The sequence below is a fragment of the Macrotis lagotis genome, chromosome 1, assembly GCF_037893015.1.
Source record: "Macrotis lagotis isolate mMagLag1 chromosome 1, bilby.v1.9.chrom.fasta, whole genome shotgun sequence".
Lineage (NCBI taxonomy): Eukaryota > Metazoa > Chordata > Mammalia > Peramelemorphia > Peramelidae > Macrotis > Macrotis lagotis.
Window position 1 is genome coordinate 295071214 of NC_133658.1, and position 18564 is coordinate 295089777.

The window sequence follows — 18564 nt, forward strand, 5'->3', positions numbered from 1 at the left end:
CCCTAAACAATGGGCCTTAAAGACTTGGCCTGGGCCTATTAATGGCCAGCCAATGAAAGTCAGAACAATTTAGGATTTAAAGGCAGAGTCAAGTAGCTTCATTTAAAACACAAAGAGCAATTTTCCCTCCTTAAAACCTGCTTTTCACAGCTTTATTTCTAGAAATCAAAAAATGAAAACTGGGCTGGAGAAAAGTAAATTGTCTCCTTTTTGAGAAGAAAGAAGGAGAGGAAAAGGAAGATCTGCATCTTCCAACCCAGAAGGTGTTGTGGCTGGTGGAGATGACAAAGGCAGTTAAATCTCCTAAGAACCTGGTAAAAGTCTTGAGCCTCTGGTCTTAGAATTTGTTTGAAGAGGTTTTACTGAAATCTGCTCTGGACACCTTCCCTATTTAGAGACCTTCTTCGATCCCTTATTGTTGATCCTCGTGTTGGGTTTGAGTGAAGCAGAGCTGGGCAGTCATCTTCAGTCATCCGAATCTCAATGGCAAGACAGAGGTCCAGAGGAGAGGCTATGGTATGACTAGGGGAATCACCACAGGGCAATTGATTGACGTGTCCATACCAGTTATGGTAGAGTTGGCTTGGTAACTGTTCTTATAACTAATGGTAGAAAAGTGTGTAGGGGGGTAGGGGCTGTGGGAGATGGGAAAGGGGTGGATAGGTTTGTGGTTTCATTGTAGGAAGATGGGAGTGGTGGGTCTAGCTCACCTAGTAGTTGGTAGAAGGCGGGGGCGGGGTGGGGTGTATGGATTTTTTTTATTGATGTTTTATTTTTCCAAATGTTAAGATAGTTTTTCAACATTCATCCAGATGCCTCTGTTGCAAAATTTCCTTCTACCTTCCCTTCCCACCCCCCTCCCCTGATGAACAGTTAGTAATATTGTATGTTATGTTGCATGTTTACAGATTAGTCATTTTCAGTGTGAGGAATTGAGATTGGGGAAAGAAATACATAAGAGATATATTTTTAAAGTGAATGTAGGGTTCATCGGGTTCTGAAGGATTTTTGTTTTGTTCTGTTTTTCTTCCTCTGGATGAGGATAGCAATGTCCATAGCTTTCTGAACTGCTAAGAGCAGGGTTGATCATCTCACAATGTTGTTAATGTGTACATTGTTCTCTTGGTTCTGTTCCCTTCCTCAGCATCAGATCCTGTAATTCATCCCATGCTTTTCTAAAGTTCAACCATTTATGGTTTCTTTATAGAACAATATTATTCCATAATATTCATGTACCATAACTTGTTTAACCATTCTTCAATTGATGGACATCCCCTCAATTTTTTTAATTCTTTGGCACTACAAAAAGAGCATGGCTTGAAGATATAAAGATGGGCCATTTTGATGCAGGGAATTATAGATACAGAAATACTGTTATTGGAAAAAAATTCATAAGCTTTTTTTTGTTGCATTGCTAAAATGTTTAAATTCTGTAATCTTTTATTTTTGTGTGTATAGATATATATGTGTATGTATATATATTATATATATATATATGTATATGAACTAATGTTTGGTATGGTAAAATGTTTCCTCTAGACCTTTTAGTTTGACCCTGGCTATGCTTTCACCTGTGGGTCTGCCTAGATATTAGTTTATTCAGTAAACCAGGTATGGGGGCATATTTTACAACCACATTTCCAGCAGCAATCTCTCCAATACTAGAACACCCCCCTCAATTCCTCAAATCCCTCCCAAGCACCCTGAGGGGTTATTTAAGGAGAATCTGACTTGGTTGGGGTCTCTTTCTCTCTTTGACCTCTTACCTGCAAGTTAATCAGCAGCTGGTCTACCCTGTTAAACTGTGTGCCTTAAATCTGTCTCTCTGTCTCTGTCATCTGTCTCCCTCCCCTCCCCCTCCCCCTCTCCCTCTCTCTCTGCCTCTGCCTCCTCCCCCCATCTCTCTGTCTCTCTCCTACCATTAATATTTGTAGTAATAACCAAGGGCTAAATAAACCAAGAGGTGCTGTTGGATTTTAGAGAAGACTAGAAAATTTAGGGAAGGCTGAGTCAGCTGGGCTTTCAAAGTTTCATTCTGCCAAGAATTATTTAAATATTCCCCCAGTTGGCAGAGTTTTTAGGGCTCTGAGAAAGATCCAAAGTTAAAGATGAGCCACATTGACTCTTCAGAAAGCTTCCAGTGTAGGAGGAGGACTGAATACAAATACTGACATATATCATCATTTGATGGTGTTAGGGTGTTGGAAAACAAAATGCTTTGTGGAGCAGGCAGGAAAAGTCACCAAAGTGAGGAGTTGTTGAGGATCAAGGAAAGGTAGCTTTAGGAAAGAGTTGATCTTTTAAGATGGATAGGAAGAATTCCACAGACCAGGAGTCTGTTAGAGGCATTCTAGACCTAGGGATTAATATGAACAAAGACATGGAGTTAGCAATTCAATCATGAACATGCTTTTGAAGAGAGAGAGAGAAAAGAAAAAGTTCAAGAGGTAAGATTTTCGTTTTCTGGGAGGTAGATGGATATTTCAGACAGGAAAAAGAATTTTTAAAAGTGGAAGAGATTTTAAGATTGTTTAACGTTTTATAGATGAAGAAACAAAGCCTTAGAGAAATGATGTGATTTTTTTTCCCAATTCTTATTTTTAACAAATGGAAATTTAACTTAAGATTTCTTTCTTTGACTTGGACTACAATGTCACCATATGAGGTCTGAGTATCTGTGACCCTTTCCTTTGCCCTCTCCTCTTCCCAACTTTTCAAAATACCACCCACTGAGATGTCAATTGTTTTCATGCTATAGGATTTTGTTGTTGTTTTACTCATGCAGACATTTACTGTTTTTTCTCCTTTTCTTTTCCTTTTGCAAAAAGACATACTTCTGGTTTTCTCTCTAAGGCCATTCTCTTCTCCCCCCCCCCCCCCCCCCCCCCCCCGAAGTCACTGGTCTTGGAATAATAAGTACTGGGTGGTTCATCTGATGTGTCCTAGGGGAAAGATCTCCCTTCTCCCCATTTTCATTCTGTGCTGTTTGGGGAAGTTTATGATATATAGCTAAGATTTAAGAATCTCAGTCTCTCTGTCTCTTACACACACACACACACACACACACTCTCTCTCTCTCTCTCTCTCTCTCTATGGCAGGGTTCCTTCTTTTCTAGGTATCTGTTCCTTAGTCTTCTTTGCAGGTACAAAACCCCGATTTTATCAATATATCCAAGGAGTGAGTCAAGCACTGGGGAATTGCTGCATGCTAACTAGACTCTGAAAAGACCTAGTGATAAACTAGAATTAGTTTGTATTGGGAAGTTGAATTTGGCAAAATAGCTAAATGGTCAGAGTTGACTGCACAAAGCTCTTCATTTTGGTGGATAAAAGTCTGCTCAGGAGACTAAATCACAATTTAGACTAGAGGATTGCTTTTAAAGCATAGAGTTGGAGCAAAAGTATTATGGGAGCCAGAGAGATGACCCTTTCTCCATTCAAACTTACTTCTGACTAGAATAAAAGCATTCTTTATTTCTTCCTCCACTCCTCATTCAATGTGGGAAGTTTCATTTTTTCTCTTGATCCATTGGCTTATCTACTTGGGGGTACTTCTTTGCTTAAAAGAGCTTGTAATCATCCATCCACAACTCATTTTGTGCTCTCATCTGGATTTACTCCTAACTATGATCTTGGGGCAAATCACTTAATCACTCAAGACCTTAGTTTTCTCATTTCTAAAATGGGTGAATTGACTAGATGGCCTCCAAATCTGCTTGAATATTCATGATCCTATGGATTCGTGGCCCCATAAATTCTTCCATTTTATATTATGTTGGAGAATTTCCTTGGTTTATAGAATTCAATCTGTTTAGTAGCTTAGTACCTGACATCACCCTTAACAAATACTTGTTGACTTGATTTGTTGATTAACTAATCAGTTCATTGATCATTAGATAAAGAGTTCACATTTGGAGTACCAACAGTTAAATCACTGTTACAGATAGTCTTTTTTGTTTTTTTTGTTTTTTCTTTTTGCAAGGTGATGGGGTTAAGTGACTTGCCCAAGGTCACACAGCTAGGTAGTTATTAAGTTCCTGATTTTAGATTTGAACTCAGGTCCTCCTGACTCCAGGACCCATGCTTTAACCATTGCATCACCTAGCTGTCCCATAGCCGGTCTTTAGACATTGATGATTTTTAGCATTTTGCCCATTTTTCTGTGCTCAAACTATGGAAGTGCAATGAGGGCCACCATGAATGAAGAGCTTGTTTTAATTTACATCTGTTTCTATCTAAATCTTCCCTTTTCTAGACTCTGTTACCAGGTTGCCATGTTTACTTCATAGTGAGCTTGTTATATTTAATTTGATCATGGATTATTTTGCATTACTTCCCTTTTATTTTTCTTGATGAGATTTGAGAAATGCCTGTGCCCTAGCAGTCACCTCCCCCCCCCACCCCAAACATCCCTAAATTGTAGAGATAGGACTTGGGTTTCTATCCCCTTGTGTACACATGTGGATTAAAATTTTCTTCTTCCCCATTCTAAAAAAATTAGTTTCCCCCCCTTTGTTTCCTGTTTATTTAAGCTGAATATTTATCACAAATTTAATGAGTAATCTGAGTCTGAGGAGTCCTGGAGAGGCCGCACACCAGGAGGTAGTTTATGGCTGATCTGGTTTTAACTTGCTCTGGGCAGTTTTCCCTGGAGTTTTCTCTAAAATCATAAACCTGGAGAGAGGAGAATTTTTCTGGAATCTAATCACATGATCCACTCTTTTATAAATTGAGAAATAAATTGTACAAAGCATACCAGCAAAATAAGGAGGTTGATTGTAAGAAACAGGGCCGAATTTAGGCAAAGATTTAGCACTGTCAGCCTATATAACTATTCCATTGAAAATAGTTTGGGGGTGGGGTAAGGTGGTGTGGAAGTAAAATCTCAGCAAAATTAATCCGGATGGCAAATATTCAACCTTTAAGAGATGTTTGATTTTTTTTTTTAATGGTCATATGTTATTTGATATCATCTAGTGAATACGGCTTAATAATCAAGCTGGGGCCTTACAGGTTGGGTTCATAAATGAGGTGTGACTTAACGATAATGAGATTGATTTTTCTTGTGTGTACCTTAAAAACCAAAGATATTTTTATAGTTTTGGTTTTTCTTTTACACTAAATTCAAGTTGTAAGATGGACTGTTTGGCACCTTGCCATTATGGTTCCCTTAAGAATCTTACCTAGCCCTAGTGAAGGCTGAATATCTAGGAAATGGACTAGTTGAAACTATATCAAATCACTAAACACTAGTTACATGACAACTATGCTTCATATCTTCTATGTCCAACTACACAGGCCTCCTTGTGTCCCTACATGTGCCCTGTTTCTTTTGAGGCTCAGATCTCACACCTTCTTTCCTGCTTTTTCTTAGTAAATATCCTTTTCTCTCTCCTCGTATTATTATATCTATATATCTCTTCTTATAAATATGCATGTATACATATCTACATATGAATAAACTTGGATTGTATGTGCTGGCATTGTATTTACATGCTGGGGCCAATACAAAAGAAAGACCCATAAGATTTGGATCCTATCCTCATGGAGTAAATATGAGATAGAAGATAAATTAAAAGTTAAATAATTATACAGAGATATAACATTTAAGGCAGTGGAGAGGTGGAGAGGTGTGCCTCTTGCTAGGTGGTATAGTCTGTGATTGCCAAATGGCTTGTACAGTTAATTCATTAATATGACCAGCCCTGTGCTAAAGAACAGAGATGACTGTGTTTCTACCTTCAAGGAGCATATAGTCTCTTCTGTTAGGCAAAATGAACTCATACGAAATAGAACTCACATTTCTGTGCTGCTTGTGATGCTGGTTGTTTAAATGAATAGATGAGGTAGCATATACAAAGAGGGTAAATAAATTATCCAGGGTCATGTAGCTAGTAAGTATTGAAACTGGTATTTAGTCCCAGTCTTCTTATTCAGTGATCTATGTCCATCCCTCCATCTCTTCTCTCCCTCACTCCTTCCTTTCTTTTCCCCTCAAATAACCAATAATTGTTTGGAAACTATAACCATTAAGTACTCCTTGGCTGAAAGTGGTGCGATATCCAAAGATTCCATAAACCTTTGGTCAATGTTAGCCACTCATGACTTGGGGGGGACTCTATGGGATCAAAGTTTGCCTCATGTTGCTCCTTGTCTGGCTCTGGATGAGGTCAACATGAACATATTTTAATGGAAGACTGATCAGGAGCAGGGATCATTTTAACATTCTGAGTAATTATAGCATGATTAACAATCTGGCTTGTGGATGAAAAGGGAATTTTAAATAAGGCTTACAAACCCAGAAGAGAGCTGTGCCCCATCACACATTCACCTGTTATGGTTTACCCATTCTCTCCCATTGCTTTCATTAATAATAATGACATATTTATAATTTATAAATTTATAAACTATTTTCCTCATAACATGGTGAGGGGGATAATAGAATGATCATTATCCCTGTTTTATATAGAGAAGGAAACAGAAGCTAGCTTATCAGTCAATCAACCAACATTTGGTAAAATCAAGTGGTACCTGCTCTCTGAGAGCTTACAGTCCATCAAGGAAATGGTATTTTCATATGGAAAAAAATATTTGTAAAATGAAAGGAGGCAGTTTCATCCAGGAGTCTTTTGAGGCTATGGAGATCAGGAAGACTTTATGATGGAGATTGTACTTGAGCTGAGTTTTAAAGGAAAGATCCTAAGAGGTGGAGGTGATTATGATTAGTGAGATTGTGTGAGGCCACCTATTATGCTGATTTAGCCTGAATGTTGAGTATATGGAGGGGAATAGCTTGTAATAAGTCTGGAAAGGCAAGCAGAAGCTAGATTGTGAAGAGCTTTAAAAACCAGAGTAGATTATATTTGATTCTAGAAGTAATAGGGAACCACTGGAGGTTGTTGAGTGGGAGAGTGACTTTGCTTAAGATCAGTGACTGGTAGAGTGAGGTCTTAAGTTAAGCTCTTCTGATTCTAAATTTAGAACTCTTTTTATAATCCCTTGCCTCCTTCACCCTCAACCTTCTGTCCAAATAAGATCTGATATCTGGCAGGAATTACTGATTTGATATGGGGTAGCTCTAAACAGGAGCTGATTTAAATAGGATATGATTTAAAATTAGGAGGGAGTTTAGGAATCTTCTAGTCCAGTTCCTACATTTTACTGATGATGAAACTGGGGCCCAGAGAGGGGAAAGGATTTGCTCCAAGTCAGGTAATAAGTAGCAGACCTGGGTTTTGAACCCCAGTTGGGGATTTGATAGCTTATTCTCTTTCTCCTTCAACACTGTAGTCCTCAGAGTGACTAGAGGAAATCTCATTTTCAACTGTTCACTCAGCATGGTCTGTGTATCTTTGGTTCTTGCTTGGGGAACCAGGGATTCTTCTATTTGGGTTTGGAGAAGGTGAAGACAATTCCCTGTTGTCACAGAAGAGCTTCTTGGTGACCTTGATCTTGGACTGGAAGAGAGACTTTGGAGAAGAGTAGATGTGCTTATTGATTGTATGTGTATTTCTGCTGAAATGAAAATCAAGTGGGAAATGATGATTTCTTTTACCTTCATTGTGATGCTTTTTTTTTCTTGGAATCTTGTTCTCTGGGGTCAGATGTCAAAAAAATAAAATGAACATCCTTGGAAAGGGACCAGAGGAAGCCTTGTATCCATAGGTAATATGAGCTTTCTTCCCTCCTACCCTGGGTTGGGAGAATGGGGAAGTGTGGAGTGATTCCTGATAAATATCTCCTACTGGATAAGCATCATTGGGGTCTGGGAGAACAGCTTTATCTAGGCATGACTACTTCAGGAGGTTAGTGCTGATGGAGTTTGGGAAATTCACCGATAGAATGACATGAGACACCAGAGTCATCATCAGGGATGGTGCTGGAGCAGCTCTCACTAGAAATTTTTTCATGGGTGGAACTTAGTGGAAAGAGGGGGGGGGCTTTTGATCTTTTTGTGTCATAGCACATGTTTTTGGCAGTCTTGTAGTGATGGTTTTTAAATGGATAAAAGGAAAATATATAGAATTTCAGAAGACCAATTGTATTGGTTTTACAGTTATCAGAATAGTAAAGGTATTATTACAGTTATCAGAATATTAAAATGAAACAAGTTCAGGGGCTCTAATGTAAGAATCCTTGCTCAAGAGTCAGAGGCCTGAGTTCAAATTCCACCACTTAGACTGATTATCTGTGTGATCTTGCTAAGAAGCTCTTCTGGGACAACAGGGAATTGTCTTCAAATGGGAGAATCCCTGGCTCTCAAAGCAAGAACCAAAGAAGATATACAGAGTTGAAGATGGGATGTATTCTGGTCACCCTGAGGATTATAGTATTTGAAGCAGAAAGAGAATTGGTTGTGAAGTCTACAACTGGGGTACTAACCCAGGTGTGCTACTTGCTGATTGATTTGGGATAAATCTGTTCCTTTTGCTGAACCCCAGTTACATCCTCTGTAAAATGTAGGGTTTGAACTAGATGATTCCTAAAGCCCTCTCCTAATTTTAAATCCTATGTTATAATTTTATAACCAATTATTGCCTTGTGGGCATGCTCCTGTTTTGGGCTATATCCAATTAGTAATTCCATCAGACTCTGGATCTTATGTATCTTATTTGGATAGAGGGGTTGGGACTGAAGTCTCTTTATCATATATAAGACTCCGTTTCCCCATCTTTCTTTTTTCTTTTTCTAATTTATTTCTTTTTTGGATTTTACAATTTCTCCCCTGCTCTTGCTTCCCTTCCCCCACCCTCCACAGAAGGCAATCTAATATTTGTTTCCATACTATACGTTGATCAAAATTGAATGTGTTGAGTGAGAAATCCTATCCTTAAGGAAAAAAAATATAAGAGAGCAAGATTATATAATAATGGGTTTTTTAAAATTAAAGATAATAGTCTTTGGTCTGAAAACTCCACAATTCTTTCTCTGGATATAGATGGTATTTTCCATTGCAGATACCCCCAAATTGGCCCTAGTGTTGCACTGATGAAATGAGCAAGTGCATCAAGGTTGATCATCACCCCCATGTTGCTGTTAGGGTGTACAATGTTCCTCTGGTTCTGCTCATCTTGCTCAGCACCAGTTCATGCAAATCCTTCCAGCCTTCTCTGAATTCCCATCCCTCCTAGTTTCTAATGAACAGTAATGTTTCATAACATACATATACCACAGTTTGTTCAGCCATTCCCCAATTGATGGACAGTCACTCAATTTCCAATTCTTTGCCACCACAAACAGGGCTGCTGTGAATATTTTTGTACAAATGTTGTTTTTACCCTTTTTCATGATCTTTTCAGGGTATAGACCCAGTAGTGGTATTGCTAGATCAAAGGGTATGCACACTTTAATTGCCCTTTGGGTATAATTCCAAATTGCTCTCCAGAAAGGTCCCATCTTTAAAATGAAGAGTTTGGATTAAATCAGGTAGCTCAGTAGATAGAACACTGGCCCTGGAGCCAGGAGGACCTGAGTTCAAATTCAGCCTCAGACACTTAATTACCTAGCCGTGTGACTTTGGACAAATCACTTAACCCCAATGCCTTGCAAAAACCAAAACCAAAAAAACCAAAAGGAAACTTTGAGTTCCAAATTCTCTTCCTCCTTCCTGCCCCATCCCCCACATTGAGCAAGCAAGCAATTTGATATGGTTTGTCATCCAAAACATTTCCATAATAGACATGTTGTAAAAGAAAACATAGACAACCCCCCAAAAAATCTCAACAAGAAACCTCAAGAAAAATAAAATTTAAAAATTATGCTTCAATCTGTATTCAGACACCATCAACTCTTTTTCTGGGTATGGATAGCACAGAATATTAAAAGAAAAGTTCTAGAAGAGGCAGCTAGGAGGTACACTGGCCCTGAAGTTAGAGGTTCTGAGTTCAAATGTAGTCGACTTCAAACTCTTGATACTTATTAGTGCTATGATCTTGGGCAAGATCTAGAATCCTAGGTTAAGACCCCTTGGTGTAAATGAGTCTCTGGAAGCCTAGAAAAAGGGGAAAGAAGTCACTAGAGTGGGGCAGCTAGGTGGTTCAATGGATAGAGCACCCTGGGAGTCTGGAGGACCTGACTTCAAATCTGGCCTCAGATACTTAATAATTACCTAGCTTTGTGACCTAGGGCAAGTCACTTAACCCCACTGCCTTGCAAAACACCCCCCCCCCCCCAAAAAAAAAGCCACCTGAGGAGTTTTCCTAGAGAGTCTAGTCTCTGGGAAGTGACTTCAGACACTCCTGTTCCTATTCAGAAATGCTTCATTTCCATTGGTACTATCATAGCGCTGGGGCAATAAGGAAGGACTGTTTTCCACCTCACTGACCTCTTTGTAGCTTCTGACTGGACTCCAGTTTTACCATCTGTCCCTTTGTCTTCCATTTTTATTCATTCTTTTTTTTTCTTTGCTGAATCCTCAGTATCCTTCTGTTCCTTAAAGTAAACTTTGGTTTGGCGTTATTCCAGAGCCCTCTTTTTCTACCTCTACTTCTTTCCTTTGGTGATTTTATTTATTCCCATGGTTTCAATTAGTACATCAATATAGATGATTCACTAATTTCTATTTTCATGCCCCAACTCTCCCAGCCTTAGAATTCTGCTTTGGTATTTTCATGAGTATAACTATAGGCTTGTCACAGTTTATGAATGACTGAATGTCCTATTTCTCCCTCTTGATGGTACCAATATGGTCCCAGAAACCCATGATTGCTATCACAGTCATTCCTTTCTCACTGGGAGAGTTCAGGGTCTTGCAGTCTGCAAACTCTTTTGTAAAATTTTTTGGCCCTCACCTTAATAACAGAGAAGTAGTCTGAATTTTTTCTTTTTCTTTTTTGGAGTGTTTACTTGTTCATAAAATTTAGGTGATATTATACAATATTTTATACATGTTATACATTTTTGAGTTTCTAAACTTTTTCTGTGTGGTCTATGTCTTCTGCAAAGCTCTTGAAAAAATTCCCATTTGATTTTTTTCGTGTTGACCTGCAATATATCAAAACTGATGGGAAAGTCCCCTTGTAGAAGAACTTTACTTCTCTCTATTGAGGTTTTCTAAATTGTTGTCTTGTATTTATCCTTTTTTCTCTGCAACCAGTCTTATTTAAGTATTTATATCTTTTTATCTGGGTGATTGTGATTACCTCCTAACTGGTCTCTACTACTACTACTACTACTACTACTACTACTACTAGGCTCTACTCTGTTATCAGAGGAAACTTAATATAGAAAAAAAATTATATTCAGTCATATCAGTGCTCAAAAATCTCCAATGATGCCTTGCTATCCCCTGTATAAGTGATAAATTCTTCTTGGTCATCAACCTTCCCCAATATTTTGAGCCTTCTCTGAGATTTTGAGTCTCTCTGAGACTATTCAGTCAAATTGATTTTATTTCCCCAGCTTCATGACTTTGTTCATGTTGGCCCCTATGCCTGCTAGGGATTCCTCTCCATCACAAGAGGGCAATAAGGTACATTGGAAGGTTCATTGGAAGGAATATTGGCTCCAGAGTGAGAATACTTGGGTTCAAAGCCAACTTCTGGTTATTGCCTTCTTTGGGGCCTTAGGTGATTCACAGAATATTCCCAGGTCTGCCCTCTTTAAAATGAAGGAATTGAACCAAATGCCCTCCAAGGACTCTTTTTGCCCTATAATCTTATATGTTGAAGGTCATTTTTTCTTTTCGAAGCCCAACTGGTGCCCCTTCCCCCTCTCCCTCCCCCCTCCCCAATAGAATGATCGATTATATCTTTCCAGATTTATAGACTGCTTTGTCTAGACCTTCTTTTTTGTATGCCCCACACTCCTTTGTATCATAGTTAAATATGTACAAGTATTTCTCTCTGCATAAGGTTGTCATCTCCTTTGGAGCAGGGTCCATTTTGTATTTATCTCTGTTTCTCCAGAGCCTAGCACATTGTAGATTTTTCAAAATGTTATTTGAGTTGAATTGAGCTGAACTTGGAAGAATGAGTAGATTTTAGTATGTTCAGATTGACTGGGATCTGGATTGTTCGAAAGTCGGAGGAGAGAATCTTATTTTTCCTCCTAAATTAAAGGCCAAATATCATTTCAAGAGACCTCAATCACACTATAGATTATTGTGGATAGCAGAAATATAGGAACAATGCAAAAAAAAATTGCATTTTCTGTGATGAACATATACAGCAGTGAACAAAATAATTTTGCATTCCATCATGTTTACTCAAATAAAAAAATATGAAGGTATTAGCCCAGTTGAATGATTTTTTTTTTTACATTTGCATGTTGTGAATGAAGAACTTGATATTTAGTTCCAGCTTCAGTTGGTCTTTCCAAAGAGCCTTTTGTCATCTATGATCTCAAGCCTGTTTTAATTCAAGTCATGTGTGAAAAATGTTGATTCCCAATAGGACTCTGACATTGTAAGAGATTCACTTCAAACAGGGGAGGAGTTTTACTGAAATTTGCCTAATGGCCTTATAACTGCTCTTGTGATGGGGAAGGGGGGAAAAAAGACCAAACAGTTGTTGCCTAAAATTTCAGAAAAATCAGAATGATTTTTATTCATTTGTAAGCTTGTCTTTATATTGTTATCACAGGAATTTGTCCCAGGAACAATTCCCAGGAAATTGTCCCAAATTGTCCCAAAATAAGTTGGGAATGAATTGTGTTAGCCTCAACCAATTTCATCCTCTGTCCTTGACCAATTTCATTGTTGGTATCATCAGCAAATTCTGGGACAAACATTTTTTTCCCCATTCCTGAGCAGTGTGCTAGGGATAGTTTAGAGACTTCTGGAATCTTCCCTTGCCTTCCCCCATTCCCTCCCCCCCCAAGCTATTAGGTCTCACTAGAGAGTGCTTTCAGTACTACAGCTGTCATTCAATTATTTCCATATAGATCATGTTCTTTGATCAATTATTTGAGTTAGAATTTTTTTTAAAATCTAAGCTTGGTTTCTTCAGTCCCTCGAGCTATATTTTGTGGTTAGGTTCCTTTTGACGTAGATCTAATTTTCATGAGGATGTGCTACAGTCTTGAGCAGTGTACTAGTTGCAGGGACCCATGAAGCTGTTTTTCCCCCCATTGTGTGTGCATGACAAATCATTAATTTGTGATGGATTGCTTGGAATTGTGGGTGCCCCGCCATTCTTCCTGTAGCTGAACAGCTGTATGAGAAATGAACATATCAGTGCTTGTGAAAGATTGGAGATCTAGCCAAAGCAATTACATTGGCGCAGCCCTTCCCCCTACCCCCGGACTTTCCCGGGCAATGAAGGGAGGAAATTTTTACCAGAAATTTCTCAAGTGGCTTTAAAAAAAAATGAGAGAGGAAAAAAAAATTATGCCTTTTTGTAATTGAATTAAATCTTTATCTCTTCATCTCTTGCAGCAAGCTTCCAATACACATTGGTCCCCCAAGTGCCTCCATTTCAGCTAGGCAAGAGAAATATTCAATAATGAAATTTCACCTCATGAATTTTTTTTAAAGAAATAAAATTGTGATTTTATTTATTTTTTTTCTTTTGGTGATGGTGGTTGCTATTCCTTTAAGATTTTGGAAGCATCCCAGTGCACTAAATGTGACCTCCATAACTTTTAAATTAAGAATTTATGCTGGCTTGAAATTTATGAAATATTTCAGCATGAAAGAAAGCCTTTTTCCCTCAGGAAAATTGAGCAATAAATCACAGTGCTGTGGATTTACTGCCCTACAGCCAGCCAGAGATAGGATTTTTTTTCTTCATTCTGAAAAAAAAAATGTAATCATATAAGACAGCTTAGTTGCCATCCTCCCACTCCCTAGAATTTTTAATTTCAGCTGTTTCTGCTTGGATTTATTTCCAATATTCCTGCTCGGCTTTTCAATTTCCTCAGTTATTAAATTTTAATTCAGTGCATTAGCATTTAAATTAAAAAAGGGTTTATTTTATCGAAATCGTTGGCTGGCCCCCATCCTGTAGCACACGAATTGCCTGTTCCTGCCATTTGCTCAAAATGTGAAATGCAGCTAATGTCTTATAACTTACATTTGCACAAATTCAGAAATAAAATTTCTGGGTTTGGAATAATATTGTCTTTCCAAGAAAACCTGTAATAAGAGGATGGAAAAGAGCAACTGAGGGGCAGATTTGGGGTTGAAGGAGAATGATGGCATCTCAATGAACCAAATTTTAAGATTTTGTTTAGGTATGACTGTAGCTGAAGGAAAAGGGCTAGGTGGATTGGGCTTGTTGACCTTCCTTACCCAGGGTATGGTAGGTAGAGTGGGTAGGTAGACTGAAGGGGTGCTTTGTGGCATCTTCTTTCCTGTTGACCCTTCACAAATCAGAGCTAGAATAGTTGGTCAGTTCTTGATGAATTCCAGAAGTAATTGCCTTAGACTTTTTTTTTTTGGTAAATCCTTGACTTCCCTTGGCCATTCACAATGGATTCATCAATAGAAGGGATTGAAAGAAAGCATTCTGCTAGAGATCGAGACTAAAAGTCAGAGAGGTGGCAATTCCCAACTGTTCCATGATCACCATTCTCATACTGTTGGCTTGATATCATCTGCCAAAGAGTTCCATTGATCATTTCACAATAAAGTTAATTAAAATTAATACCATTTTTGAGAATTTTTTACAGACAATCAGCAATCTTTCTGAAAGGTACTTGGGAGTTCCTTGCAAGATCAAAGTTGGCAATTGCTGGGTAGAAGATTTTTGAAGTTGGTGGTTTCCCCCAGATAGGGTCTACACATTCCATTCTTGGACACAGGCAAAGAATATACTGTTTCTTGATTTCCTTGTACTTGGGGACTCCAGCTACAAAGTTTAGATATAATGACTCCCATTTCAATATAATTAATAATATTATCTCAATAATTAAAATATAGCCCAGGTATCTCCATTTTATGAATAAAGAGATGAAGGTTCAGAAAGGTAAGGGGTAAATGGGATAAAAGTCAGACTACTATAACCTCTAGCAAGACATCCTAAGAGAGGAGGGAAGGGTGGAGAAGGTGTGTAAAGGATGTAACTGTGACTTGGAGGCACAGGATCATCATAGGAAAACCCTGTGTCTTTAAACAGCACGAAGCATAATCAGGGATGCACAAAAGACAAAAGAACATACACAGGGAAAGCCACCTACAGACTCCACCAGCAATCATACACCATAGTGAAGAATCCTTATGCGGCTCCAGTATGTATTCTCATATAGGCACCTTCTTTTTTTTCTCTTTTCCTTTTCCTTAGATAATTAGCTGTGCAGCTACATTTAGTGGAATAATTACAGGCTAGACCACTAGCCAAGAGGTCCTGAATCTTCTTGCTTCAGAGCACAAGAGTGAGAAGCTGGTGCCTTCATCTAAATTTTTGCAAGTAGCAGCTAGCCTTCCTGTTCCCACAGCTCGACTGTCCCACCTTCCTAAGTGTGATGGCATAGACATATGTAGAAGTGAACTTGTCTTTCTAAATTAGGTTTTTTATGAAACCACTTAGTAATCTTTCCTAGGCTCCTATGCTTCTGTAGATCTCAGAAAGGACTTTCTATCCTTAATGTTGCTGTTGAATATTTCAGTAATGAAAGATACAGGGGCCATATTGTTTTCATTCTGATCTCCCAGTTCATTGCATTCATGGTGACTAGAAATGAATTGCCAAAGTCAGCAAATGAGTCATATGCCAAGTAGGGAATAAGAACCCAGGAGTCCTCCTTTCTCCCATGACCATCACCTGCAATTACTTCATTCATGCAACTTTCATTTGTCAGCATTCCAACAAGATATTAAAAAATACCTTCCACTATCCTTGCGCTTCTTGCCTACACTCACGATGGAAGGATAGAATATTTTAATGTAATAGGATTTTTCTCCAGTTGGCAGGAATAAATCTGCTGTTCCTGTTTTATTGGAAATCCCAGCTGAAAATAAAAATGGTGCAATTCAATCTCAGATTTAGCTGGTTACTTACTTTAAACCAAGTCCCTTGGGTGCTGCAGTTGTCGGTGTTTGGGGTTTGCAGAAATGATGGGCACCAAGACAGGATTTAAAGGAACAGAACAGAGGTAGAATGGGAACAGGGTTCTTCTGCCTTGGTACTAGAGTTAGGGTCAGCAGAAAGGAGATACCTGCTTCTTACATGTATCAGAATAGGATGCTCTCAATGCCTACCCTTTCCAACAGAAGGAAGTTAGATGCTGTCATTAGAGATAAGGGACCACTCTAATGGATTGACTTATGTATGGACATGTGTTGTGCTTGGTGGGTTGGATATTATTGCTGGCATGTTTTTTTTTTGGCATCCCTTGATATGGGTATGTACTTTTTTGTTTTTTAGGCTGAAGGGGCCGGTGCTACCGGAAGGAGGAACACAACTGGCAGGTATGTTCCTTCTGAATTCAATTTAGTAGATATTTATTTTTAAAAATAGTTTATTTCTTTCCCAATTACAAGTATAAAAGTTTTTGACATTTGTTTTTTTTTAAATTTTTGAGTCAAATTCTCTTCCTTCTTTTCCCCCTCCTTGAGATGGCAAGCAATTTGATATAAGTTATACATGTGCAGTCATGCTAAACATATTTCCACATTATTCATGTTGTAAAAGAAAACAAAGACCAAAAAAAATCAAGAGAAAAAAAAAGTAAAATAATAGTATGCTTCAACCTGCATTCAGATTCCATTAGTTTTTTCTTTGGAGATAAATAGCATTTTTCTTCATATATCCTTTGAAATTTTCTTGGGTTATTGTATTGCTGAAAATAGCCAAATCATTCACAATTGATCATTGTACAGTATTGCTGTTATTGTGTATAAAGTTCTCCTGGTTCTACTCACTTCACTTTGTGTCATTTCATGTAAGAGTTTCCAGGTTTTTTTTGAAAGTATCCTGCTCTTCATTTCTTTTTTTTTTTTTTTGGCAGTTTTTTTTTTTTTGCAAGGCAATGGTGTTACATAACTTGCTTAAGGTCACACAGCTAAGTAATTATTAAGTGTCTCAGATCGGATTTGAACTCAGGTCCTCCTGACTCCAGGGTTAGTACTCTATCCACTGTGCCACCTAGCTGCTTGCCTGCTCATCATTTCTTGTAGCACAATAATTTTTTTATCACATTCAATATTGGGGGCAATTAGGTGGTACAATGGATAGAGTACTGGCCCTGGAGTCAGGAGTACCTGAGTTCAAATCTGGCCTCAGACACTTAATAATTACCTAGCTGTGTGACCCTGGGCAAGCCACTTCACCCCACTGCCTTGCACAAAAAACTCCAAAAAACACAATCAATATTGTACTTGTTCAACCATTTCCCCAGTGGATGGCCATCCCCTCATTTTCCAATTCCATGTTCCCACTGCTGGAAATATTTTTATACATATAGATCTTTTTTTTTTTTTAAAAAAAACTCTTTGGGGTTATAGACTGAGGGTATTTCAACAGGCATTTATTATGTACCTGCTGCATGCAAGTCACTGGGCTAGGTCTTAAGGATCCAAAGACCAAGGATTTTACATTCTACTGAGATTGGGGCTACAGGGGTTGACTAGAGTAAGAATGCAATCTGCACAGAAAAGGAAACACAAAGCAATTTGAGAAGGGAGAGTACAAACTAACTAGGTGATCCAGGAAGACTTCTTGTAGCAGATGCTTCTCTGTGCCTTCCCCTATACTGCCCTGACCATGATAATAAGAAGACCAAAGTCACAAATTAGATACAGACATAGCTATAGGGAAAACAAAACAAAAGGAATTCCTAGACAAAATGCTCTTAGTCTTAGTCATCCTTTTTACAAATTTGTGTGTATTATTAGAGATTAGGAAGAATTGTCTTCCTCACCTTTGATGGTCTTGTGTAAGAATGGTACTTCTATGCAAGACATAGAAACTTCATTTGCTGAAGGAAAAAAAAGAAAAAGGAGAAACCCCCTTGTTTAAGATTTTAACTTTAACTCAAGTCTAATCCTTTTTTTCCCCCCCAGCCTTCTACACCTCTTCCTTTAGAAATGGAACTCCCTTTGTCACATTTTATATTTCTTCTTTCAGAGCAGAGTAGATGCAAGGTAATAGTTCCTAACCTGTTCTGTGTCATCCACCCCCTTTGGAGAAGTTTCTTCTCAGAATGACATTAAGTGCATAAAATACATAAATTGACAAAGGAAACCAATTATATTGAAATATAATTATAAAATAAAAATATTTTAAAGGTCACAGATAACCTCCATTTTAAAATCTCATCCTTGTCCTATGTGAGTTTGTGGAAGAAAGAAGAAAGACAAAAATCTCAGTCCCACATCGTCACAACCTCATGTATTATCTTATCAGAGTAAGAAAATGAACTAGCAGGAATGCAAAAGTCTAACCCAAAGTATCCTTGAGAAGAGATATAGAGTCTTTTGAACTAGAACATACCTCTACTTTCTGGTCTGAACCAAAATTACCACTCTTCCTTCTACCCCCATCTTCCTTCAGGTATCCTCTACCATTATCTCCCTCTCCTAGGAAGATCAAATAGGTGTTAGAAGTGTCCTTCATTTTTATTTGTTTGGTTAATCTATGGAAAATTTGTCCACATCTTGGGAGCAAGACAGGAGCAAAGGGGAGT

At 38.2% G+C, this 18564-nt stretch overlaps 1 protein-coding gene across 9 annotated transcripts in view; it reads left to right on the forward strand.

Annotated features, from left to right (window-relative positions):
- The window catches only part of ZNF618 (zinc finger protein 618), a 215236-nt gene that overhangs the window by 100541 nt on the left and 96131 nt on the right, over positions 1-18564 (forward strand). For all 9 annotated transcript variants that reach the window (XM_074211158.1, XM_074211159.1, XM_074211152.1 and 6 more), the window contains one exon: positions 16305-16348. In XM_074211158.1, coding sequence (XP_074067259.1) covers positions 16305-16348 — 44 coding nt within the window. The remainder of the gene's footprint in view (positions 1-16304; positions 16349-18564) is intronic.